This window comes from Fusarium vanettenii (genome assembly GCF_000151355.1).
Source record: "Fusarium vanettenii 77-13-4 chromosome 14 genomic scaffold NECHAsca_63_chr14_2_0, whole genome shotgun sequence".
Lineage (NCBI taxonomy): Eukaryota > Fungi > Ascomycota > Sordariomycetes > Hypocreales > Nectriaceae > Fusarium > Fusarium vanettenii.
In genome coordinates, this window is record NW_003315826.1 from 71,188 (window position 1) to 97,326 (window position 26,139).

Sequence of the window (26,139 nt, forward strand, 5' to 3'; positions counted from 1 at the left end):
CTTCAGCTGCTTGATCATCTCGCCGAAATCAGGCTTCGACTGGCTGCTCTCAATATGCCACTGCTCTTTGATCCAACAGACCTGTTCCCCGCACCTCCTTTCTAACATGCACTTTCGCCCGGCTTCCGTTGGGTTGCTCATAAGCCCACCCCCCACCGCTTCTTCGAGCCCTTGACCAAGCACTTTCGCCCGGCGTGTATGAGACAAAACATTGCCGGCTTAGGGATGTTACTAAAATGGCTGCCATGCGTAACCATGCCAACGCCGCCAACACAACGTTGATATGCAAGTTTATCTTTCAAGGGCAGATATCGGCTGCTGCCTGATAGCCCCCTTATTATATTAGCCTCCTGCCCTTCAGATTCTAGCACATCTTCACAACTAAGCTGTATCCTATTTCACTTAACCTCAAGCCTCTCAAGAAGCAAAGACGCACGAATCTGGTATGTTTCCTTACTTTCCGAAGTTGAATCAATCTGGGGCTAATACCCTATTTAGGTGTCACGTGAGTTTCAGTTTTGCCCGACAACCTGCGGTATGGCAGATATGGAATTCGTCTCATTGGATCTCCGGGCATATGTCGGGGAAGGATCTCCCGAAGAGGTAGAGAGTGCAATTGCTCTCTGCGAATGGCGCGATGAGGAAGATCAAGGAGGAGAACAGGCACGAGACACACTTGTCGCAACCCTCTTGGATCTTTTCGAGTCAGGCAGTTCCAGGCACCACCTAGACTGTGCTACCAATCTCGCCCAAGAGCTTTACGGACTTGGAGTCACAGTCGGATATGACAACCGTCAAACCCAGCGCGCGAGCAATTACGCCAAGGCCTTAGGGCATCGGTATTGGCAAGACGGAGATCCTGAAGACCTCCACAGGGCAATCGAGCTCAGCGATGAAGCAGTGAATGCTTCACCACAAGCTAGATCCATTCTAGACAGACCCAAAGGCACCATCCTACACGACCCTAGCGTTGAGATCCATTCGTTAAACACCCTGGCGGCCAGACTCGAGGAGCGTTTCCAAATGGCAGGGTCCTTGGGCGACCTGGACCGCTCCATTGACATCAGGGAAAGGCTGATTGCGGCTGTTCCCTGGGAAGAATGGCAGGCCATCCGGGTGGAGTGGCTTCTCAACCTCGCTGCCAGTTTGCAAAGACGCTACGAGCAGGACGAAGGCGACTCTCGCAGCGATATAGACAGAGCTGTCGAGTTGTCAGAGGAGGCATTCAGATATGCAAGCGAGAATTCCCTTTTGACGTGGCCCGCTCTGTGCACACTTGCAAATGCGCTTGGCGGACGAGCCGGGGTCACACAGCAGGCGAACGACCTTGACAGGGCCATTCAATCACTTCGAGAAGCACAGGAGAACATCCCAACCAATCACGCCAGTGGCTTAGAGATCAGTATCAACCTCGCGATGCGCCTCTTCCAAAGATACGAAATGACCGAATCGGAGACAACAGCTGACCTTGATGAGGCGACGGACGTTGCGGAATCAACACTTAACAGAACACCAGATGGCCACCCCATTCACGCCCACCTACAAAACTTCCTGGGCCTTTTCTTCTACGCCCGCTTCTGCCGGTCTGCGTCAGAGTCAGTGGCGGATGAGGCACTGGGCCACTTCAGGCAAGCCCTCCGCAGCCCCCATTACCCGTCGGTCTTCCACCGCGTGCAAGCCGGCCGGATAATGCTCCGTATCTGCTGTGACATGGCCAGGTGGCAGGAGGCGTACGAGGCCTCCCTCGAAGCCATCGAGCTGATCCCCAGGCTCTCGTCACGCGCGATCCGCATCTCAGACAAGCAGCGGCTGCTCAGCGCCGACGACGTTGTGGGTTTCGGTGCTGATGCCGCGGCCGCGGCTCTCCAAAGCGGCAGGGATGGATACGCGGCTCTTAGCCTGCTTGAGATGGGCCGTCAGTCACTAGCCGCCTCCGTGGCCGAGTTGCGTCCCGATATGGTCGCGCTCCACAGAGATTACCCTCCGCTCGCTGAGCGGTTTCACTCGCTTCGGGACGAGCTGCAGGTCGACTCACCGCGACAACACGCTGCGAGTAGCGAGTTTGACATCTTATTGGACGAAATTCGCCAAAAGGAGGGATTCGAGCGCTTCCTAGAGCCGCCAAGCAATAAGGATATCCACGAGGCGGCGCAGGGCCATCTTATCGTTCTGACTGTGAGCGCGTATCGGGGTGTCGATGCCATCCTTATCGAGAGGGATAGAGTCCACGTCTTGAACCTCAACGGGGTTACGCTTGAAGGTCTGGAAAAATGGTCCAGGAACCTGCAGAGGCCTGCTGTGCTCAGGTGGCTCTGGGATTCCATCGCCAAGCCGGTCCTTGACGAACTCCGCCTTACTCGGCCGCCGCCGGACGGGTGCCTGCCACGTATTTGGTGGATTCCCACTGGCATCCTGAGCAGGTTCCCTTTTCACGCCGCGGGCTATCACTCTAAGGGTTTGACGGACAGTGTGATTGAACTTGCCGTGTCGTCGTACAGCTCATCAATCAAGGCCCTTGTAGACGGCCGTCGTCGTGCCTCTTCCCTTCCGCGACCAAGAGAAAGCAAAGCACTTCTAGTCGCCATGGCTAACGCGCCAAACCGCTCACTTCTGGGAGGCGCGGTCAAGGAGGTCCAGATGGTAGAGGCCCTCTTCGCATCCAAGGATTTCGACAGTGTCAGGCTCGGCGATAGCCGGGTGCACAAACAGAACGTCCTTCAACATCTCAAAACCTGTCAGATCTTCCACTTTGCGGGGCACGGCGTGGAGAACATCTCCGACCCTTTGCGCAGTGCATTGTTGCTGCATGACTGGGAAACGGATCCCCTGACTGTGGGCGACGTTCTCGAAGTGAATCTGAGCGAAGGCAGCCCTTTCTTGGCCTACCTTTCCGCATGCGAGACTGGCCAGGTTTCCAAGTTAAAGTTCCGAGATGAGAGCGTTCATCTCATCGGCGCATACCAGCTAGCTGGGTTCCGCCACGTCATTGGAACCTTGTGGGTGGTTGATGACCGCGACAGCGTCATGATGGCGACAACCACGTATGAGAATATGATTGAGGACATGACAGATGAATCCGTTTGCCGTAGCCTTCACAAGGCTGCTTTAAGGCTGCGGGATGACACGAGACGTCCAAATGTAGGGGCAGATCAGACTGGTGCAAGAAAGAGTGTATTCGTGGGCCCTAGCGCGTATGAGTCGGGCGAGGACGGAGCAACTTGGATTCCTTTTGTTCATTTTGGCGTGTGAGCTGCTCAAAGCTGTGAGATATTCCTTTCTGAAGTTTCTTTAAAGTGGTTCTCTTCCTACTACCGTACGCAGTCGTGAAGTAACTCGTTCAATTACATTGAAACTGGTCTGTGCACGCTACTAGAACCTCTGTGCACGTGTCGTGGATTCCTGTAATTCATTGAGGAATCAGAGCAGCCCAGCGGAAATAACACAACAGTAACACAGCTAAAACTTATACTCAAGGCTTTCCTATTTACTGATAAGCCATTTATAAAACCTGGGTTTGAAAAGGAACTTCTTTCTCTAGAGTCAAACTTGAAGGCCCGCAAGTTTACCATAGTCCGCAGAAAACCGGAAGTCTTCTAGCGTTAAGACAGGCGCCTTGCTCTCCACCCTGTCCAATGTTGGCCTCATTTTACCCGAGATGCTGCAAGTGTGTGGTAGATTGTAGGAGTGGTAATGCCTAATTTGGGAATACCACGTTGGTGAGGCGAAGGTGTCGACCATCTGCGCGGCCGAGGCAATGTTATAGCCCTCAAAGGGCTTCTTGATTTGTGGCTTCAGAATGTCGCGCTTGCTTAGTTCCTTCATTAAGGAACCCAAAAGCATGCTTGAGCATTCATAGGAACATTCCGACTCTTGGCATAGAGTGTCGAGTAGTTCGTATAATTTCGAAAAGATTTGAGTAAGAGCGTTCTGACGCTCTTCGTTAATCCGTCCTGGAAGTGTTAATAAAGGCATTGACGAAGAATTTTAAAACTTACTTAGAATCACGTGAGGGATTGGAACATACCCTACCGTAATCAACCTCTCGCTATGCCTCAACGCAAGCCCAGTCATCTTTTCAAAGATATCTTGGCGTTGAAACACCCATGATACGAGAAGCCAGAGCATGGAGTCTTTGCCGTAAGTGCCTGACTGGCTTTCCGCCAGCGCGTCTACCCAGATACCTGCAAAGACTTCGACAATCTCCAGACAGTCGTAGTAGTCGACGATCATAGCGACTTTTGCAATCATCTCAAGGGTAAGCTGCCGTGGCACGCTTCGATTGTGACCATGCATGATGTCAAGGACGATGACGAGAGCCTCCGGATCCCATCCAGTTGTCGTAATGCGGTAAAGCCCTTGGCTATCAGCCACCGCCTCGGCAAACAAACCATTGAGCATCTTTCGAAAGACAGGTGAAGCCTGGCTCAAATGAGCCGAGGACACCAGCATTTGATAGCACACTTGTCCATGCCTAATTCCAGGGCTCTCTCCAAGGGTCCGCTCAGCCGTCTGGGTAGTAGAGTCCATGTCGATATTTTCATTGCCGTTCGAACCACAACTTGCTGGAGACGGTTGCTCGTTATGGTGAACACCTTCACTCTCTCCACCGGCAGTGAGCGTACTTCTCGGTGTTTCGTCGTCGATGTGCCCTTCGGTTGGCCCTTGTTCAACCGGTACCAATACGGCTGGGGCTTCCTCAACTGTCGGTACCTGATCGACAGCTGGTACCTCCTCCGCAATAGGGGTGTTATCGGTAGGCTGTGAATCTTCGAAGGATTCGGCGATAGTGCCGATGAAGGCTTCGAGAGATGCATCTGCTCTTGTTCCACGGCGCTTCTTGCTCTTCTTGCTCTTCTTTCCCTTGCGCTTTATGCTATCATTCTCAATTTCTTGCTTGTAAGGAGTCCAAAGGCTATCACTGGACCACTGGAAAGAGTGTAGACGACATGTATGAAGGATCAGGAGTGTGTCGTTGCTGTGGCTAAATTCATAAGTCGATCGCTTCATCGTGAAACACGGCAGGGTCGGATTTATGAATTGTATAAGATGGTTAAGGACACGATGACTTAGCGTATGAGTTGTATGTTTTTTTTAGATGCTAGAGGCTAGAATGAAATCTCTTCCAGTTGCATTCTTTTTTAATGATACGCCGTAGATATGTGTTAGAGAAGAGTTGTGATAATAACGATCACGCAGGAATAGATGCGGGGTAAAGCAGCATCCGTTAGGTCATACTTTCCTCTGATTGGTTTAAAGATAATCAAGAGAGACAGTACATGCCTTTCGGTAGTGGAAAACCTTCGTCACGTACCTCGCCCCGCACATCCCTATCACATGACCAGTACATGTGGGAGGAAGACCCAGCAGCCTCGAGGGAGGCAGCATAGAATAGATTCCCCGCCGACAACGGAGTAGAATGGTGGTTGTCGAGTACGTTGGCGTGGGCAATCTGCTGATGCATGTCTCTCTAAGGTTGCGAAGGAGGAAGAACCGACGGCCGTGCGCCTGCGTCCATGAGAGAGGATGACTGCACAGTAGACAGATGCCTTGCACATCGAAGCAATAGCAGGTGCGTGAGCGTGGGCATGACCATGTCGCCAAGGACCCCCACGCTGGCTGTCCATGTATCGAAGAATCACTGAGGGAGGGATATCGGTACGCCATTTGAGGGCCTAAGCTCGACTTTACCTCAAAGTTGAGTCTTAATGCCTCCTGCAGGACCTGCCACGTCTCGATTTATGTTTACAAGTCAGTGCAATAGGTGGCACGAGCTACTTGATCGGCTCGATTTTAAAATGGAAGAGAAATTACGGGATGACGACCCTATAGGCAGATGATCAAATTAATCCCGGCCTACACGCCTCTTGTTTCGACTCAAAGATGGAAGTCGGAAACGGCCTTGGTTTGGGAACTATTGCTCTCACATTCGTAGCATCGCTCGAGTGCCCTTTTGCCAGCTTCCAAAGCTCTCAGGCCTTAGCTTCGACGCGGAGCGGGAGGACCAAAGGTCCCGATAGGATGATCGATGTTATCTCCCCTCGGGGAAAAGAGACCACTACGTCAAACCCTTGTCGGAACCTCATTGACGGGCTTGTTTGACCGGCTGCAGCCACAACAGCCCCGTCGCAGGGGTCGAGTCTTGCAGGCAGGGCGGACTTGAGCACACGCTAGATAGGTGCCTAATTGCAGGTAGCTGATCAAGTCGCAGCGGGACACATGGTTATTAGACCTTCGGTTGCGCTTGATCGGCGGGCGGGTGTGGGAGTAGGCGATCCCAAGGGCAGGAAAGCGTTTGTTTAGTTTAGCGGGTCACTGGTTGGTGTGGGAGGGGTAAGCCGTAATCGTCCTGGAGGAAGACGTATGCTATGTACTAAGAAATCGTGGTGGGGTAGTTAGAGGGGAATCTGCCTACTCAGCAGCAAGCGCGGTCAGATTGGAATCATTGGCAGTGGTATCTTGCATCTTGCCTCAGTTCGAGGTGGTGCTGAAGGTTGCAGCATTGGGCAAATGCAGTCCGTCGCTTACCCCGCAAACCCTGTCAGGTCAAATCACAAGATGATATGCGTTATCTAGTCCGCCTCAAAGCAAAAAAACTTGCTGCTGCATTATAGCTGTTGGTTGTAATGGAGCTTCTTGTCTTACCTCACGCGATACGAAGACCCATAAGTTGCTTGTCTATCGGCAGCAGCTAAGGCGGATAAAACCGGCAAGATGCGATGTTTTCTTGGTTAGTGTTGCTAGTAATGCGTTGACCTATTGTTGCCTGATGCCTAAACCTGCAGTAATACCAAAATAGTTATGCACTCTGCCGTCTGAGCTGCGCGTCGCTTAGGTCAAGCTGAGGTGGCTTACTGAGGGGTTGTGAGGGCGCGTGATCGGCCATGCTATATTGGAGGGAGGCCCGAGCGGTGGCCAGTGATCAAATAACCCTCTTCGAGTTAATTAAGACATGAACCCTAGTAAGCCATAAGATCCAGGAAGGGAGGCCCTTCCGTCGTAATTGCAGCCTGATAGGTCTTGGTGTAGTAGATCAGTATTGTGTGTGGGATGTAGTGTTGAGGCCAGACGGCAAGTGGGGCACAGACAAGCAGCAAGTCCGCGATTACTCCAAAATCAACGCAAGTCGATTGGCAACCTATTCTCGAGACACTGCTACTTCAATCGAACATCTTCGTGCATTATGCCCTATCTTTCCGCAGACATCACATCGCCGTTCCTTCCGTTCTGGCACTCGATTCCGACCACCAATTCGACGGCTTTCTCCTTCCAACTGCACATTTACCTCTTGCTGACTATGCAAATCTTGCCCTTCGCCTAGAGTTAGACTCCCTCCGTCTCGCCAACGTTTCTTTTCCCTCCGTCGACATTGACTAAGTATCTCATTCTCCTGTCGAAGGATCTAGATTTCCGACCTCAATAAAGCCATCTAGTTAATCAGCATTTGCGTACAGAGAGGCTTAATGGAGCCCGAAGCGACCAGAATTTCCCTCATGAAAAGCTGCATGACCTGAGACTCATCCTGTCAGGTCGGATTCGTCGGATGCCGGCGGTGGGGGGGTTCGGATATATCGCCAGCCGTTGTCGTTTGGTGAGGGGCTTTCCGTGGGTGCCGGCTCAGGGCAGCTTCCATCTCCATCCTCTGTGAGTAGTGTGCCTTGCCTTTTTGCCTTTTTTTCCAATAATGAAGCAATTTCCTCCATTTCACGGACCGCTTCAGCTTCAGCTTCAGCAGCTTGAGCCTTGGCAATGCTTTGCGCCACGGCAACAGCGGCAGCTGCAGCCTCTTCCGCTTCCTTAGCAGCTTTTTCTTCGGCCCTCTTAGCTGCTTGCTCCTCGGCTTCCTTCATAGCTCGGTCCACATCCGAAGCCTTGCCTTTTGCTATCGGTCCGGTAGCGGTGAGGCCTCGGAGAATCTCTACCAGTTCCTCCTTCCGAAGTGATTCATCGCGTGGAGATAGTTCTGAAGTTTGGAGCAACAGAATAGTCTTCAAGAGAACCATGCTGAGCGTATTAGGGGTTCCAATCTCAGCGAGTATCTTTTCTGAAGTTGGACAGGTAATATTCTCCGCAAATGCAAGAATGCGTGACTCAACATACGCGGCTATTCCCGGCAGAGTGCCCATTGACAGATTTGACTCTTCCATGATATTAATCAAGGAAGGTAAGCTCAACCTGTCGCCGAGATCGATCATCTCTCTTCTTGCCAGATCACGAAGAGAGGGCAATTCAAAGGTTTGAGCTGCGGCGTACACGCGAAGCGCAGTTGTAAACTCGGATGTATACCTCTTGGTACTATTATCTCCCTGTGGCTTCAGGCATTGATATCTGCCGGTGGCCAGAAAGTGGATAAGGACATGGCCGGTGTCGTAGCCAATATCGTTCAAGTGAAGCTCGCGGAATGACGAAGAGCAACAGCCTGTTGCGACGTCTCGGGAAGTAAGCTCGGCGCTCTGGTGTAGGAGTGCATGAGGGATATGGAGGGGTCCATTCCCCTGGAAGTATACCGCACAGACTTGGCTGGCGTAAGGTCTACTACATTGTCAGCTAACGGTCTTCAAGAGAAAGCGCAAATTTCTGACGAGTGCTCTGGCCTGCTGTCCATGTTTTTGCCGATACTGTCTGGTTCGCTATCCCGAAGATGGGGTGCGGCCTCTCCTTGCTTGTCAACTTGGTCAATGGACATATTTGTGAGTGCTCGGTAAGAGCTGGAGTATGCTAGGAACTAAATAATAAAAGCCCGTCGCCATAGGTAGAAGGATGATAGAAGGGGCACTCCGACATATAAAGGCATTGACAAAGGGACCCGGAGTGGAATCATAAACACCAGGTCTGTTATAGCTAAAGACTCTGCTTGTTTTAACATAGGGGTCAGCGGCTCACACAAAAGCTATCGGCAAGCTCGGAAAGCCTCAAAGGCAAAGGTCATTCCAATGACGTGAGTGTGATATAATATTGAGTTTATTTCTTTTGGGAAGGTGAGACTTCAGACAACCTAAAGCTACGCTAGGCTACGCACCTTGCCTACTGGCAAAGCCCTAGTTTTCCTATTCGGCATTTCGCTGATGGCGTGCCCATTCGCTTCTTTGAGAGGCCTGCTTGGAGGTTAATTTCCGGAGGTACTCTACATTGTCATATATCACCACTAAGTGCGTGCGACTGGATATGAAACGCGGCCCATACTTTGGGGTCGTGTATCCGGTTTCACATCCAGTTTGTCGCATCAAGGATTCCTAATCTCTGCGCTCTATCCGTTTAATGGAGTAATCGCGAACACGCTGTTGTGATCTGAGTCCCACTTACCGTCGGGCCTCCTTACCCCGTACCACAGAGAGTGATCCATCGTAATGATCCACAACACCAAGAGCTATCAGGCTGTAATGACGACGGAATGACCTCCTCTCCCAGATCCAATGTCTTGTCAGGATGCACGTCTTGAGCAACATAAACAAGGTTGTTTGATCACTGACCACCGCTTGGGCCCCCCTTCAAATGCAGCACAGCCGATCATGCGCCCCGCAACCCCCTCCTAAGCCACCTCAGCTCGACCAAAGCAACGCGCAGTTCGGATGGCAAAGTGCAAAGAAACTCATGGGTCTTCGTATTGTGTGAGGCAAGACAGCAAGCTCGGTCACAACCAACATCTGCAATTAGGTACCTGTCAACGGAGTAGCGTGTGCTCATGTCCTTTGGGGTCTTCGACAAGTGTTTCCATCAAACCCAAAAAATGGCAATGGATCGAACGCAGTTTTCTCTTTCCTCGGAGAAGAGACGACGTAGATAATCCCATCAGGGTCCCTGGTTTCCCCGCTCCGCATCGAAACCGTAGACTGAGGGCTTAGCAAGCCGCCCGCGCTCGAGCGATGCTACGAATGTGAGAGTAACTATTTCCAAGCCAAGGCCAGGCCGTTTCTAGCTCTTGCCTTGGAGTAGAAATAAGTGGCGTGGAGGCCGGACAAAAAGGCTGGCGGGGTGACCGCCGAATTTGAAAAGGAAATTTACGCGAGCCCAACTGCTTCTCCAGCAAGGCACACTACGAGGTTTAGAATGATTGAGGCGAAAGAGGATAAAGCAAGACACGGTAATACATTGCTGACCCATGCGCCACCGCACCCGCTCACCATTACAATCGCACTTCATGTTCGCACCTCATGTTCGTATCTCATGCCCGCATCTCAAGGACTTGCACAGTTGTGCAGGTTCAAGAGCGTTGTCCTCGCCATCAGATCGTCCTCCGCAAACTCACAACCTCGTGAAACTCGCTTGCCAGGCTGAGTTTTTTCTTTTTTTCTCCGTCCGCCACCCAGCCCGAATCCCACCCTTGCTTATCAGGCACCACCGGTGCTAGCGGTCGCCGCGCTGCTTCAAGTAGCATGGCACGCTCAACGTCAATCAGGACCACACTGCCTGTCTCCCTGTTGACCAGAGTGTTTGCACTCCGTACGTCCTTGTGAACCACGCCTTCCTCGTGAATCGCCCGTAGAGACCCGAGCAACTTGCCCTCGAGTGTTCTTCGCATGTCGGCTGTAATTCAATCTCATCGATGTAGTTTCCCTCCCACGATAAGAATGTTATGTGCGTAATGTATACCCGATGGTTATAGTAGTAGACCCTCTTAAGCGAGCGACCGAAGATCGATGGCCCTAGGAAGACGGGCACATTAACGCCCTGGATCCGCTCCAGACGCTTGTATACCGCCGCCTCATGCTCGAGGTCTCTGATAAAGGCCTGCACTGTCTCCTTGTAGATAAAGGTGTAACCGTACGCAAGAAGCGTTACCTTAAATAGAGCCCCTCGCGCACCGTGTTTTCCTAGCTTTATGATCCCAGCATCCAATGACTGCCGGGCGCCGCCTAGGCGGCGCCAGCCACGTGGAATGGTTGACCGGATGGTATGTGTGAGTGTAGCCTCGGGTTCTGCCACGAGATCTGCTGTGATATCCACTGTCGGGGCCTTTGTGAGATTCTATATTGGGGCGTCTCGGATCGAGAGGGCCTCCTCTGGTCAGCCCGAGTAGGCATGCTTGAGTATAGTACTATCGGTCTTGGGCAGCTCCTTCGTGTGGTCGACGTGCCAGTATTCGTTGACTCCTTCGAGGCTATTTTTCGCTGCCTTGTCCTCGCTGCCCTCGCCCTCCACGCCCTCCACGCCCTCTACGCCGTTCAGAAGGGCTGGGGGTGTCAGGAGGGTGCGTCCCCGACTCATCCGATGATGGTTCCGTCCGGTCTCTTCTAATCGCAAACTTGTCGTGCTCGTCATCCCCCTCAACCTGCTGCCGCCGTGGCCGTCTTCGTGGTCGTTGCCTTCCCCCTCAAAGCACGCATAGTGATCGGTCAAAGTCCTTGTATATCGTAGGTGCCCAGCTCGATGAGCTCTCCGGCGCTCTTCGTTCCCCCTCGGAGAAGGTAGCTTAGAGAGGTTAATAATACCTCTATGGAAAATCATAACGTCCAATCTATAAGGAGTTCTAATGTCCTAGCAGGTACAACCAATGCTTATGAGACAATCTCATGTATTCTCAGCTGCGCTACTGTACGACGGCCTCAATGCGCCATCCTAAACCTGCAGACGGGCAGGTAATCACCGTGCCGGCTGCATTTGACTCGCACAAATATGGGAGGTCGGCCATGGTCAGGATTAACGGAAAAAGTCTAGCGTCGTCCCTTTCCCCAGCGTGCATGTATATTTCGTCTCGAAGTCTGGCGGTAAGGTCGGGTAGTTGCCGGGTACAAATGGGTGTCCTGACTTGAACTCCAGCAATGAAGTCTCCTGGCACCTTGGCCATCATGGTCATCCTAGCAACACAGAGTGCCACGTCCACAGTCGACTGTATACCATGAAACATAGCCAATATTCTGTAGCTGTCGGCAGATATTCCCCCGCGGATCAACACTTCGTATAGAAATCGGTCGGGTTTTTCGAGGCCAAGAACGCGGGCCATGGCGAAGGCATCGTAGATTCCGGGCAAATCCTTCAACCAAACGGTGACAATAACAACTTCGGTAGCACCCCGCTCTATCATCCACTTCCGCCGCCGCAGGGCTTCATTCCAACTGGTAAAGAACGAGACAAATGGTCCTCCTTCCAGTCGCGGCCACATGAGGTGGTCACGGCACGCTTGGGCGTCACCAGGGCGCAGAGGATTGCGCGCTCTCATGTTTCCATACTCATCGAATGTGCAGTTTCGGAGGCGATGATTGTCGTGCACCTCAACGCGGAAGCCAATGTCACAGGGCCGATGAAACTCCTGCAAGTTAAAAGCCATGCTTTAGGATTGGAGAGGACGACTGACGGTCAAACGGCCCAGAAGACAGCTTCGATGGAGGCTCGGTACGCAAAGTCCTCGATCCCAGAGCACCCCTTGCATTCCATCCTCAGGCAGCAATGCAGATGTGCACTCTATTAAGCCAAGTACTTGTGTTAAGCTAGTACGATGATATAGGGAGGTTTTGAGCCGACTGCCTTATTTGGGTATCATAGCTACATCGGGCATCGAGCTGTGTTACAGCCGAGACACCCGGCGCCTTTCAACAGGTCACACTGGCCCATGGCGACCACTTTGGGCCAGGCCGGTCACGTGTAAGCACATGAGCCCCGGGATCACCCCGTGATCCCAAGTTGTTCAGCTCATATATGCCCACTCAAACCTCCCCTACGGCAGCTCTGCTCTAGTTCCTAGGCGACTTGTCTACGATCGTGACCCTACTACGCAGGCTCAGCCACATCGCCCTACCCCGTCTGTTAACATAAACCCACGTTACGCCCGCTTGATTACCAGTAGAAATTCCGAACGTCGCAAGCTGACAGCCTCCAGCTGCCCCGTCCACGCCTAGCTTCCCCGCACGCTCCTCTCCCAACCTTGTCACGATCCAAATCCACCGCTCAACCCACACCAAGTGGATGCCATTTTCTGGTCCCAGCAGCCAGGATGTACGAGTGCGAGACCTGTACGGGCATCTTTTACAGCAGAGACGATGTCGAGGACCACATGAACAACTATGACCACTGGCCGGAATGCGAGACCTGCCCGCGTACCTTCCGTACTCAACACGCCTGTGATCAACACATGGACGACACAGGCCACTGGGCGCCGCGCTTCGATTGTGAGACTTGTACAAAGGACTTCGGCTCCCAGAATGCTGCAAACCAGCACATGACGGCCGTCGGACACTGGGCGCCTAAGGTCTCCTGCGATACCTGCGCGAGGAAGTTTTTCACCCAGCAGGCGGCGGACCAGCACATGCGGGACCTAGCGCACTACACGAACTATTGCAAAGCCTGTGATAAGAAGTTTCGGAATGAAAACGAACTGCGGATGGCGAGTCTTCGCTCTCTTTAATCTACTGAGTGTATGTTATGCTGACATGTGTACGTGCAGCACCTCAACTCCAAGACTCACCGCGGGAACAACGTCAGATGCCCCTTTTGCGGGCGGAACTACACCTCCGCCACTGGTGTTGTTCACCACCTTGAGTCCGGCTCGTGCCCCAGCGCGCTGAAACTCAACCGCGAAACCATCCTCGGCATGGTCCGCGAACGTGACCCACATGGTGTCATCACCAGCAAACAAATTGAGTCGCACAAGAGCGAGGACATTAAATATACGGCCACCAGATCTGCATACAACGGCTCCGCCTGGGAATGTTATATATGCCACAAGGAGTTCAGAGCGGTAAACGCCTTAAATAGCCATCTCAACTCGCCTGCGCACAACGAAAAGGTATACCATTGCCCAAATACAAAGAGCAGGTGTGAGAAGCAGTTTGTCAGCTTAGCTGGCTTCTTTAACCACCTGGAGAGTGAAACCTGTGGCTTTATGAGGTTTGCGAAGGTGCAGCGCCGAGTTGGAGATGTGCTTCAAGGACGGAAACTCATTGCGTTCTCGTAACGTTAGGCCTACCCTGTACTAAGACAGAATCAGCACGATGTTCATTATACTCTAGCTCGTATGTGACATTATTCTGTACTAGGATTCTGTAACTGGATACCAGTATCTGCTATTGTTATGCAGCCCTCAAATTAAGAAGGGTTGGCCAGGGTTACTGGTAGTTTGTTGACGACCACTAATCATTTGCCTGCAACCGATCACTTTCTCTCTACGTGTCCATATTGCCAGCGTTTGCCGCATACCACCGGCCGCCTTTGTGGCTCTCGAACACACTTCGGCGGCAAAGAATTTCGACGTGAGCGAATTCCGGAACAGTGTCTGGGTGACACGGGACTTCGCAATGACTGTCAAGGGGTCCTTCGGGCCAAACAACTACGCGGTCTCGTTTCAACGGTCCGTGCAATGGATATTGACAAGCAAGGGAGAGATTGCTAATAACCGCCTTCTGGTTATCAGTCCGTACGAGGCGCAAAATCTTCTACCGGATATCGAGACGTCTCGACACGTCACCCTGCGGCTCTACTCCCCTTGGGTGAATCTTGGGTTTGGGTCACTTGATCATGTCAACCTCTACACTATTCCCCAAACAAGAAACCGTGACACCATCCCACGGGGCCTTATCGCCCAACTCAATGTGTTTGCTAGGCAACTTTATCTGTCGTCCCACAGCGACTATGTCGAACTGTGTGGCTCTCTGGGTCTTGCGTGGAAGGCTGCCGATGAATCCGTCACACTTGGGCCGGATGGATTCATTCCACTAGACTCAACAGCTGGCAGCCCCAGCAACAAGTCGGGGCTCTCGAAAAGTCCTGTCGGATTCTTGAAGATCCTCATGTCGACAATACGCCAGGAGTGCGAGCTGATCGGGAGGACGCACATGGGGAGAATCTTGGAGGGAGTACGGCTGCGTGGGGAAGAATGGGCAGAGATTTAGGGACAGGCTTGATATTTGTAAAGACACTCAGCAGTGGACAGATGGGAGATGACTGAGGTCCGGGAAAATTATTCAGACATTGCGTCTCTGCTTGCAAGGGGTACCAATGCTTCAGTTGTCAATCACAGAGCGGTGTCCGCCATCGACGTCGCGGTCCTTAGCTAGCTTCGCCGGTCTCATCAGGCCAGTTGGCAAGAGCAGCGCCGATTTCACAGCCCAGACAGAATCCGGAGTGACAGCATTACTGTCGCACTGAGCGTGCTGAAAGGATCAAGGATTAGGTAAAGAATAATGGGCAGCAGCAGTGTGTTGATTGATTGTTGTCTGAGGTTGTCTCTTGTGCGGGGTATTCCCTCCCGCAGAGCTACTTAAAGCATACGGCTAGATTACTAACGCAGTTGTTTCATGAGGCCGTGAAGATCATGCCTACCCTGCGACAATTACACTACGCCGTTCTAGGCGAGATCCTCGAAAGGGTTAGGGCAATCCCAGGCAACGGCGCTGACTAATACGGCGATGGTGCGACTGGCATACCAGTGGGTCTTCTACCAAAGATTATCAAAATACTGCTCGGGTCCGGGAGCGGACGCTTCTTTGGGGAATGATGATGAAGATTGTGTCACATTTTACGAGAAATTTTGACTGTGTGTTGAAGCTCTTGATCCCTAACTGAATGAGTGACTGAAGTTGGTCTGTTTTATCCTTCCTTCAGCAGGGTCGTATTTGTCAGTTGTGATGTGGTGTTTCTAACCATCTAATTCATCCAAGTCTAAGGTCACACAGCCTGTGTGTCAGAGCGGCCATAACGATATGATGTGACAGCATGTGTGCGATTCCTCCACATGTCAGTGAAAAGCTCAATTGTCTGCTGTCTGCTCATTTTTGTATGGGTCACGAGGCCCCAGTACTGGTACCACCTGCATATACCAAGCGGCTGCCCATGCAGGTTGTGGCCGTGTATATCGCTAGAGAATTTTATCCGTTCATAATTCCTAAGCTTTAGGCTTCCTCCCGTAAACCGAACGGCTAGTAGAATATCAGTACGCTGAGGACAGAAAACAGGGTGGTGGAGAATACATTGACCAGTAGGCATGGATACTCGGATTGTTCAAATCATTCCTGACGTCAACCAGGAAAACACGAACCTGCTCAGGAGTCCAGCCAAGGCATCTTGTGAACAAAGCCATTGAAAGCCCCTCAAGAGATTCCTGTGTGTTCACATTGCTCCAATCTCCGAGCTCCTTGAATTTTTTATCCTTGGGCCAGCGGTTTGTCGGCCATTTGAATGGCGTCTCCCCGATATCAACGAACCCAACATCAGCCGGAATTCGCAGGTCTCTATGAAAGGACATCCGTGCTCCTGGGCTGCTTTGGCCAGAAGATCACCCCATTTCCGAAGAGCATGATCCTGCGTAAGAGTGTTGTCGTCTGATCGCAGAATTACATCGATGTCCTGGAGCTCAGCGTAGCCGCCCGGAGTAAGATTCCTCGTCAAGTCAGGGCTAGCCAACTCATTCGTCAAACGGTGAAACAACTCACTTGAACATCTTACGTAAATACTCGGGCCAACGCTTGACTGAGGCGTTCATCATTCTGCTGTGAACATAGTTAAAAGGCTGAGAGCAAGACCAGTCCTCGTCAACATCGTCGACCTCGAACTTCAGATTCGGGGGCACGCTGCTTGAGTTTGAGCTATCATCCGTCTTTCATGTGGGAACTCATGTCTTACAATTCCGGTTGGATAGGTGACAGATCGACCCCTATCACCTATGCAGATTGTTAGCCTTGGTCGCTCTTTGCTCTGAGATACTTCCTTTCACCTCAGTCTCGGGATGTTCGTCAGCAAAGTCGATCGCCCAAATGCCTGTACCGGTACCCAGGTCGAGAACCCGGCCGGTCTTGAACTCGGGAAGGTTCGGCGGGGAGAGACTAAGCTTGCTATCAAAAGTCAGGAGGAACAGATTGTGCTGCAAGTCTGTAAAGATCTAAGTGTAAGAATCTTGGACAGTGGAGGAGCGTTCTATCTTACCTAGTCTGTTGTTCTCTATTTCGTCATTGGGCATGTAGTATTCTACAGTAGGCAAGAAAGGCAGTGAGCTCCAAAATCTTATAAGGGACAAAAACATGCAACCTACTTCCGTCCTTGTACGCGTGGTATGTTCTCCCGTTTTCGAGTCGATAATTGAGAATGGAGCTGGTCACGCTAGCAGTTGATGACGCGCGCCGTCCTGTGTCGTGGTTTGTATCAGCTATTGTATGTGTTTCGGTCTTTAATACTTGAGTAGGTTTATGGCCAATCATAAATTCAACTCTACCCCTTGCTTAAATGAACTCTACCCCTGGTAAACATCAACTCTACCCCCCCTGTTGACCTGTAGAGTGATTTTCTGAAATTCAACTCTACCCCCCGGCATAAATCAACTCCACCCCCTGTAAAGTGGGGCAAAATAAATCAACTCTAAAGTTGATTTTGGTATGTAGCAGTGGAATGACTCGTGACTAAAGACGTAAATGCTGGTTCTCCTTTGGAGACCGCGACATTCGAAAAGACGATTTTGGCTGACCCGACTGCATTGTCCAGCGCCTCCATATTTATACTCCCTGCATCATTGTAGTCAAGACTTTGTACGTCAGAATCAGTTTTGTCACTCTTTCCGCACGAAAAGGTCAATCCTGGCTTTTTTAGCCATCCCAGATCAAATGCCTGTTTCTTGAAGCCCTTACCACCGCAATGCTGGCATGATGAAGATTTCGTCCGTCCTGTGTGTTATTATCTAACCAAACTTCTCCAGCATTCCCCCTTGAATTGCTAGTTTGTCCTCCTTGACGTATTCCATCGAAACATTTATTTCAGGCCGAGCCCGTCCGCCAAGTGATTCTCGCATCTCGTTGATGTTGGTAACGAACCTCTCGCGTTCGGACTCCAAATGTCCCGCGTAAGTTGCCACGATAGCTTGGTGCGCCTGTTCGATCACACTGCTATCCGGCCTTTTGGCTAATCCTCCTCGGATACGTCCCAGTAGGTCCCTTTCAAGAACACCCGGGCGCTTTTGAGCATGTTTCATTGCCGAATCAATAGCTTTCATGCCTATAATAGAGCCCAAACCCACCCTTAGACGCGTGTGTATCTGACTACGCGAAATTTCGACGAGCCCCAGGCGTAACACAGCGACTATGCGCAATTTCTCAACGCAATGATGATATTTGAGAAATGCTTCTAAGTTGTCGATATCGATAGAACCTCTAAGCGAGACATCGGTCAGAGCCCACCATTTCAATTCGCTTGGCAACTTTATGGTCTCTATGTCGATGTTTATCTTCGTCAGATTGTGAAAGGCTGTCATCGGAAAGTCCGGTGCTTCATCCGTGATCAATCGAATTTCTCGCAGGGCTGAGAGAATTGGCGGTGCTTTGGGATCGTTCACACATTCTAGGATACTAGAAAACTTCCCATCATCGCCTTGACACACAAGTCCCACTTTTGGTAGTCCTCTGAATTGCTCTTGAGGCATGGACTTGCCCAGTTCAGGATCCATCTGTCGCCGTTCCTCATTCAAATCCGTCAGGGCGAAGTCCAGTTGCAGCAAATCTGTTGCTGTGACTAAAGGATCCGATTGCTCGAAGGTAATGGCTCTGACACAGCCGCATAGACGTTTGTGACTGAATAATTCCATGAAGTGTTGAGACCCCTCTTCGCCGATAACGATTTGGCGAAACAAGAGCTCGCTTGCAGTGCAGTTCCAATACTTGCAAACAAGTCGGCATGCTTTAAGAGATATGGTATCGACTTTCCGAAGAATTTCAGACAAGACCTCCTGGGTATCATGAGCGATTGATTGCAAACTCAATAGATCAGCTTGAAGTACAGGAACTATACCGTTCATCGCGTTCAATGTAGCATCAGAAAACGCATCGAAGGCTGTTGGCAGCAGTGTTCGTGAAGGCGGCGAAGGGGCTTCACGTCAATCGGACAATAAGAGGAAGTTCAATCCTGGGATACGGCCGTCGGAAATTTTCACCAGGGCGGTCAGTCGGCTACTCGGGTTAAATGATATTCCGGTCAGCCAATCTTAGTGGTCAAATGACGCACGTGTTTGACAGGGAGCGATGCAAGATAATTACTCCTCAACTTACTTCAATCTAATACTTTAATCTAACACCACTCAATCTATCGCCGTAAAAAATCTTCGGAATGGAGTTCAATCCATTTGACGCTCTCGGCGTCGATGCACAGATGATGACCATGGTTGAGATTCGTTCATGTTGGAGGGATGCAATTAAGCTTAGCCATCCTGATCATCGGGCCTCTGAGCTTTTGGAACGATTTCTGATCCCTGATCATGTTCACGCCGCGGAAAGCTATCTCTCGGAAGCCTTACAGGCCGGAAGCCTTGGAACACGTTCAAATGTTCAGGGAGTAGCCCCGAACATTCTTCCCGCACGATACCTCCTATCCCTACAAGACACCACAATTACCTAGCGGCTTTATGCAATGCTCTATATATTCCATGGTAATAGGTGATTGGTCCCTTGCTACCCATATTTCCACGCACGACCAGGAGCTTTGCCCATCTTACAGAAAGAACTTCCTGAGAGAAACTTTCGCCGACCATGCACGGAGCGCTCACCAGGTAACAGCCTATGTCACATATAGGGATTAGCTTTCAGACCAAGACATGCTATGCCACGCCGCCTTTCACCGCTGCCCTTTTCGCGAGACTCGATTCGCAAAGGGATCTTTAATCCATCATTTCGAAGCAAAATATTATGGCAAATGGTATGAGGAATATCTAGAGCCGACCAATTTAGCTTCCCACGCACAGCTTATTAGACACTTATAATACTCGCTTGAATATAAGGTACTTACCTATGTTTTTTGCAGCGAGATTTTATCCCTCTACTAGAAAAGATCTCTTCTCGAAGACAATCATATATATTAGGCTTACGAAGATTATGATCCTTTTACCGAAGATTTCACTAGCCACCTCATGCTTTATCATAAGGCACAGCCTTGCCTAGTATACTGCTGCAATATTATAAAGACCGAGCTTATAGTCCACCTACGCAAGAACCATGACTTTCAGAGATATGCTGGATATTCGTAGTCTAGTAATGATCTAGATCACCTTAGGAAACATCATCTATGGAAGAGGTATCCCGAATACAGAGAGATAAAGTAGAAAGACTCCCTTCATATACATCTTCTGGTTAACCATTGCTGGCTTAAGTGCCAATACTATCACCACCTCGAGAGTATGCCCTAGCTCATTAAAGATCATATGATAACCCACCGTTTCAAACAATGCATGTCATATTCAGAGATAATAGCGGAGGAGGAATTCTACGATCACTTACGTAGCAGACACGAAATGAGAGACTATCCGTTTTATAACGTGCAACCTCTTCCCGTCCACGAGCTTAGAACTCATATTTCAAAGGAAATATCCACAATTCTCTGAGCTACAAACAGAAGCTGGGCTCCCTATTCACCTTCGAGAAAGATATAGTTGGGTCAAATATCCCTTTTGCGATACCGAATTCCCGGCGGCGGCCCACCTAAATCAGCACACAGAGGGGCATGATCCCACTAAATGCACCATTTGCGGCATAGAGCACCCCAAGCAAGATCTCGACGCTCACCTCATCCGAGAGCATAGATACGTTGCCCAGCCGCCGACTAGCAGTTAAAAGAGGAAGAGGATGCCCTGCAATGACTCAACGATGGCAAAAACCAAAGCCAATTTTAACGCACCGGGTCATTACCATAACTATAGAGAACACTCTGAAAACTTATATACACATAAAAGGAGGAGATACGGGCACCTAAAGAGAAACCGCGTAACTTTTAAGAAGGATAGAGTGAAATGCGTGGTAGAAGAAAAAGATCATTCGATAGGGAATCAACCCCGGTGCAGAGCATCCAAAGCGGCAGAGCAGAATAAGACTTGCTGAAGAGGATAGAGACAAGTTAGTATCTTTAGCCTAACATCACAATCAACTTAATAAGCCTCGAGACCTAGCATGCTCTAGCTTACTATAGTGGAAGCCGAGCTTATCTAACCACTGAAATCATTAAGGCAGGTAGGGCTGAACAATGATAGAACAACATCCAAACACGCGGTAGTAGTAGAGGGGACTCTAGAGACGCGACAAGTATAAATACCATGGAATTTAATGAAATGAAAGAAGGTGCAGCGCGTGCATGGACGACTTAGCAACATACACGGACCCGTTTCTGTGTAATTGAACGAATTACCAGCACGACTGCGGACAGTAGTAAACGAACCGCGCAATAGTAATGACTTCACAAAATGAATTTCAGCACCAGTCAAGGCGGATCGAGCTTTTTGACCCCAAGAAATATTACCCAGTTCTGGAGGTCCTGTCTTTGTACTTGACCATTGCCGACATGTTGGTGCTTTGCCGAGTGTGCAAGGAACTTGATGGACTCAAGGACTGTATGTTGAAAATCTCCAACGTCAATATTCAGCTCAAGGACTTTGTGGATGACCCTCCCATGTTCCGATCCAAAATGGGGAAGTACGGTGCCTTGATCTCGGGATCTTTCGCTCTCAATCTCCTCGAGTTGGGCCAACGGAAGGTCTTTCATCTTGATATCTTCATCAAAGATGTGGCTAATGCCGATCACTTCACAAATTATATGCGAGAAAATGAAAAATATCAGAGCGATAACCCAGAAGTTGAAACGGTGCAGAGTCAATTACTGAGAAACTCGAGTCTTTTTGTTCAGTTCTTGCTAACTCCTTTCCAGACGCCAAGGCGTGCCATCTAGGCAGCAGCGCGGGGCCAGGCATAAAGCTTCGCATTGCTCGAACGAGTGGATCTCCTATTAATGCCATTCTCACTTCCTCGTACACAACAGCTTGCGTCAATTTCCTCACGTGGAATAAGGCAGACTCGATCTTTCCCCTACAAACGTCTATCAATCACCAGTTTTATCCACTAAGATCCCTGGATGATGACTTCGGCTCTAAACTGAACGAGCTTGCTAGTCAAGGCTGGACTACTCGAAATATTGTGTGGCCTGATTTCGAGGGCGCAAAGACTCACAGGTTGGCAGGTCTTCGGCGCATTGGTAGTAGTTCCAGTTTGGTAATTCCACTGGATACCAATTCCGTTCATGCGCCGGCAACCCCGGACTTCGTGATTGAGTATGCTCAATTTGAGGTTTCAGGGAAAGACTTGCAGTTTGGTAGTCGTCGGACTGGCTTAGCATAAAACCAGTTTGGATTTAGTGCCATCTAGAATGGGTCCCCGAATGAATCATTGCTAAAGATCCGAGCGTAGGAGATGATATCACTAGCCGTGCGCTATGCCTACACCACTGCTGCTACGCGATGGCGTGATTACGTGCAAGCACGACTGAAGCGTTGGGCCTGGCTCGAATTGTTCAAGTTGGAACCAGAGAATCGTCCCTTCCAATCCCCGAGCGCTCTCCCACTCATCTCTAGTATTTCTATTCCACAAGGGTTCGAGATGCCACAGTCTTGGGACTACGCTGACGATCAAATACCGGAGTGGTATCAAGAATGGGAGCAGACATGGGTGGGAAAAGGGGGGCTGCGATAATGGAAGGGGAGACCGCACCCGACATTCACGAAGTGAGATCGAATCCCCAGTTCGTACAGTATCAAGTGGATCAGTATATCTTCAATAAGATGCCCATTGTTGTAGCGCGGGGATCATTAAGAGGAAGTTGCGGTACAGCGCGGACAAAAAAGAACTCAGTACAGAAGAGGCAAACCGGTCGTTTTCGCGCAAATGAGGTTTGAGGAACAGATTTTGATATGTATCAGAGATGAATTCACCATCAGTCTACAAAGGAAGCGATAGGAGGTTAAGAAACACGGTCTAACATCGCGAAAGAGACTGAGGTTGTTGAATAGGTCCTGGCGAGTTATTTTTGATGCACGGTTTAGTTTTGGTGTGATTGAACGATCTACTATGACTGTCGATAGCATACAGATAACCTCTATCTTGGTGTTCCCTATCTAGTGCTTGCTTCATTCGCATCAGAGGTCCGCACGCCGCTAGAATTCAGAACATTCTTGATATCTCGCTCACAGCTGGGACCATGTCGCGACAACCCCCATCTGTGAATCTCGTTGACCCAATTCCCCAGTTCTTGGACCGCATACTCATCTGTACAATCCGCCCCAAAGAGCCTCGTCATTTCGCAACCAGTCCACTTCTTGCATTCGTCGCGCATAGGTCGAAGGACCCAAAAGACAAACTTATGCCCAACCAAGGTGAGGGTGTAGTGCCGAATATTCGATACGTCATCGGCAAGTTCAGGATTGACCTTCCGTGCCTGAATATGTAGAGAGTAGCGATTGAAAAGAGCGATGGCACCTGCAGCACACGCCTGCCGCACAGCAACATCTTCGGACTCTCCATCCCGTTTGAATTCAACGGTAAAATAAGGACAGGTGATTGAGTCGCGGACATAAGTGGCATTTTGAATGTGAAAGCGATATTTTGCGTTGAACCCTTTGAGCGATAGCCAATAGCTGCAATCCGGCCGGATGTCCCACGTCCAGTCCGTCTCTTGAGCGAGTGTTTCATCCAAGAGGGGAGGGATGCGCCAGTGGGCGCTTTCCTTTGGAGGGCATACAAGTTGCAGCATGCGCTCTGCGCGCCATTGCCGGTCTTGAGATACCGATCGTGATCTTCGCTCGCCATGGAGGAATAGTTCTTTAGCCAGTGTGGCAAATTCTTCCTCGCATAAATTTTGCCCCCTCATCTCCTTATATTCGTTGGTGATATCTTTGATAGCATCATCATCGAGCGTAATCCAGATGTTGACGCCGCTCAGACCTGGAACCATTTTGTAATCGATCGCTTCATCACCCTCAGGCTGCTCGGTCCCAAAGTGTGAGAATGCGTTCGGCACGATCGAGTTGGTATCGTTAATCAGTATCCCCCGAGGCTCTAGAACGAGTTTAGCGAATTTGGCGTTTCGGGGGGAGATGCTCCGTGTAGCGTTCGTTATAGTGCTTTCGGGGGTGACCTGCGACTCCGAGAGATCAAACAGGCTCCGGGTAGATGCCGATGTACTTCGTTTACCGGCGTCGGAGCCGGTCTTGGTTGTGGCTCGGCCAGACCTGCTGCCCGCGGTCCTTGACGCAGGGCCTCTGCTGGACATTGCGATTGTGGCTACTGTCATCCACAGCTCCTTCGTTGTTTTGGGGTCGGTATCCCAATCTTTGGGGGGTGGAGAGATACGTGGCTCCCCGTGGCCAAATGATGGTTGCACGGTGTGACCAGGAGCAGCTAGCTCCATGCAGCATCCCGTAGAGATGGACATCAACGAAACGAAGGCAGCATCAGGCGTTTCGGCGTATCAAAGCAGAGCTTTGTGTTTTGGCATAGCCTGCGTTCGCGTTATCATTATCGGTTTAGTTGTAAAATGGGTGACCAGCGGGGAGTTTTGCGGCCATGGATGACGTGGTCCCAGATCGCGTAGCCGTTGCCACGTCAACCGTTTAATATTCGGGCGATCCAGCAGGTTGGCTTTGACGCAGCGGATAAATTTATCTCCTTTCGTGAGCGCGCGCTTGATCGAACAGTCGATCCAATTAAAAATTAAAGCACACAAAAGCAAAGATACTTGATCTGCTATGAAGCCCTCCCAGAACAAAGAATGGGCCATGCTAGTCAGTATGCCAAGTCTTACCTCGTTGCTTCGTTCCAGAGCCAGCAACAAATTAAAGACCCTAGATTTTGGATATGGGCTTCAAGTCTATGTGATAGTCTTAGCAAGAGTCCCAATAGCTCGAGGTATATTCAGAACCATTCCGTGATAAAACAGTACTACTCTTTCATACATAGCCTGCTTCGCCCATAAGCTCAACAATGCGACGGGCTTCTTTGTTAGGATTACATAATCTTAATACCGACAGTAATGCCGAAGTGATCACTAACCCATACATCATTCAGCCCGACCCTGGTCTTGAGCCCTAGTCCAAAGCGGCCCAATCTTCCGGCTGTGTCCTGGGCTTCACGAACGGGAAATGTCTCAATGGGGCCCGTGTAAAGAAATTTGTCCAGCCGACTTCCGTAGTCTTGATACAGTCTTCCCTTAGACTGGTAGCCCCATGTATTTCCAAGATCCTTGCCATACGTGAAATCTTTGTAAAAAGGCCGAAGGGCCGGTGGTGTCGGGGCCAACTCATCCTCCCAGACGTCCTTGAGGTCGATGTCGGGGTTTCGATGGTCGTCGTGTTCAGGCGCAAGAGTCGAATTCATGTCGCCTCCAACTAGGCCACCGTAGACTTTCCGCCCTTGAACCAACTCGCTTTTCAACAGCGCCGATAGTGCAGCGAGCTGGCGAAAACGGTACCCGTATCCGAGATCAAGAGATTCAAGGTGTGTTGTGCACAGCCGAAGTATTCCATTCGTTTCATCAGGGGGACCGTTCTCTGATACAGGAAGGTGAACCACGAGGACATCTCTCTCTGATTCTGAAACGAAAGGAACACGAAAGCAATTTGATATCCTAAGGCCCCGTGGGATCATCATGAGCGTAAAGTGACGGGTGGGCATACTGCCGACGTTCTCGTCCCGGACGTCGTTCCACTCCTCACGATAATAGAAGGGCGGTGGCTTGACGGCAGTGACGGAGAAGTTATCTTGCGTCCATCGGTCCTCAAGTATCGCATGCAGTGATTCTTGGCAGACTTCTTGGAACATCACCACGAGGTTGTGAGGCTCTTGCCCAAACAGTGTCCTGAGGTGATCGAGAGCGGCCGTGGCCCGAGTCGCAGGCCCACGAGAAGTAAAGAATAGGTTCCAGGAAGCAATTTTCAGTGAATCTCTCCGCTTGAGTGTATTAGTTTGGTTGTTTAATGCTCTCCAGGTTGAAACCTGCGTGTAATGAACACGGGGTGTGCACATTATTGGGCCTTCCTCATCATTCGCGAAACTGGCCATGGCCTCCCGATATAAGTCTCTGAACTGGCTGAGCGGGATCTCATGGAGCCTGCGGGTGTCGTTCTGGCGTCGGAGTTCGTGAGATACTCGGTCCAAAAGGTAGGAGACTTGTGATGCGTATTGACACGGGTGGTGAGGACCGATCATGCTTGACTTCCAGCGACGATGCAGGCCTCTCTGGCGTTGAAATGGAGAAAGCAGAGAATGCACTATATATTTCCCAGATCGAACGCCACGGCGCGTAAGTTGATGATACATTATCGGGAGCGCCGCAAGACTACGGAAACTGTGGCAATGTTCTGTTCTTGCAGACCAATTCGAGCTTGAGCATGAGAATGCATAATGGGGCCCACTATGTAAGTGGCCC

The 26,139-nt window shown here is 50.6% G+C and overlaps 10 protein-coding genes across 10 annotated transcripts; 3 read left to right on the top strand and 7 right to left on the bottom strand.

The window, feature by feature from the left end:
• Positions 1-984: 984 nt before the first annotated feature.
• Positions 985-3,120, top strand: NECHADRAFT_593 (uncharacterized protein; the record flags this gene model as incomplete). Its single annotated transcript, XM_003040478.1, has 1 exon — positions 985-3,120. A coding segment is annotated over one exon (2,136 nt), but the record flags the coding sequence as incomplete, so codon positions are not given.
• A 420-nt stretch (positions 3,121-3,540) lies between these two features.
• NECHADRAFT_55114 (uncharacterized protein) lies at positions 3,541-5,007 on the bottom strand (the record flags this gene model as incomplete). The annotated part of the gene is made up of 3 exons (XM_003040499.1): positions 3,541-3,950; positions 3,996-4,592; positions 4,830-5,007. The coding sequence occupies 3 exons, from the start codon at positions 5,005-5,007 to the stop codon at positions 3,541-3,543; spliced, it is 1,185 nt and encodes a 394-aa protein (XP_003040545.1).
• Positions 5,008-7,514: 2,507 nt separating this feature from the next.
• Positions 7,515-8,683, bottom strand: NECHADRAFT_102248 (uncharacterized protein; the record flags this gene model as incomplete). Its single annotated transcript, XM_003040500.1, has 2 exons — positions 7,515-8,529; positions 8,580-8,683. 2 exons carry the CDS (start codon positions 8,681-8,683, stop codon positions 7,515-7,517), a joined length of 1,119 nt encoding a protein of 372 aa, XP_003040546.1.
• Positions 8,684-10,527: 1,844 nt separating this feature from the next.
• On the bottom strand, positions 10,528-10,761 carry NECHADRAFT_19726 (uncharacterized protein; the record flags this gene model as incomplete). The annotated part of the gene is made up of 1 exon (XM_003040501.1): positions 10,528-10,761. A coding segment is annotated over one exon (234 nt), but the record flags the coding sequence as incomplete, so codon positions are not given.
• Positions 10,762-12,931: 2,170 nt separating this feature from the next.
• NECHADRAFT_73201 (uncharacterized protein) lies at positions 12,932-14,062 on the top strand. The gene is made up of 2 exons (XM_003040479.1): positions 12,932-13,315; positions 13,376-14,062. Exons 1-2 carry the CDS (start codon positions 12,986-12,988, stop codon positions 13,883-13,885), a joined length of 840 nt encoding a protein of 279 aa, XP_003040525.1. The 5' UTR covers positions 12,932-12,985; the 3' UTR covers positions 13,886-14,062.
• A 1,783-nt stretch (positions 14,063-15,845) lies between these two features.
• On the bottom strand, positions 15,846-17,233 carry NECHADRAFT_98109 (uncharacterized protein; the record flags this gene model as incomplete). The annotated part of the gene is made up of 9 exons (XM_003040502.1): positions 15,846-15,864; positions 15,903-16,176; positions 16,206-16,306; positions 16,359-16,496; positions 16,549-16,586; positions 16,640-16,794; positions 16,849-16,890; positions 16,955-17,047; positions 17,179-17,233. The coding sequence occupies 9 exons, from the start codon at positions 17,231-17,233 to the stop codon at positions 15,846-15,848; spliced, it is 915 nt and encodes a 304-aa protein (XP_003040548.1).
• A 360-nt stretch (positions 17,234-17,593) lies between these two features.
• NECHADRAFT_88422 (uncharacterized protein) lies at positions 17,594-18,703 on the bottom strand (the record flags this gene model as incomplete). The annotated part of the gene is made up of 1 exon (XM_003040503.1): positions 17,594-18,703. One exon carries the CDS (start codon positions 18,701-18,703, stop codon positions 17,594-17,596), a length of 1,110 nt encoding a protein of 369 aa, XP_003040549.1.
• A 2,414-nt stretch (positions 18,704-21,117) lies between these two features.
• On the top strand, positions 21,118-22,409 carry NECHADRAFT_88423 (uncharacterized protein; the record flags this gene model as incomplete). The annotated part of the gene is made up of 3 exons (XM_003040480.1): positions 21,118-21,535; positions 21,592-22,032; positions 22,144-22,409. 3 exons carry the CDS (start codon positions 21,118-21,120, stop codon positions 22,407-22,409), a joined length of 1,125 nt encoding a protein of 374 aa, XP_003040526.1.
• A 418-nt stretch (positions 22,410-22,827) lies between these two features.
• On the bottom strand, positions 22,828-24,147 carry NECHADRAFT_88424 (uncharacterized protein; the record flags this gene model as incomplete). The annotated part of the gene is made up of 1 exon (XM_003040504.1): positions 22,828-24,147. The coding sequence occupies one exon, from the start codon at positions 24,145-24,147 to the stop codon at positions 22,828-22,830; it is 1,320 nt and encodes a 439-aa protein (XP_003040550.1).
• Positions 24,148-24,719: 572 nt separating this feature from the next.
• Positions 24,720-25,919, bottom strand: NECHADRAFT_88425 (uncharacterized protein; the record flags this gene model as incomplete). The annotated part of the gene is made up of 1 exon (XM_003040505.1): positions 24,720-25,919. One exon carries the CDS (start codon positions 25,917-25,919, stop codon positions 24,720-24,722), a length of 1,200 nt encoding a protein of 399 aa, XP_003040551.1.
• Between the last annotated feature and the right edge of the window lie 220 nt (positions 25,920-26,139).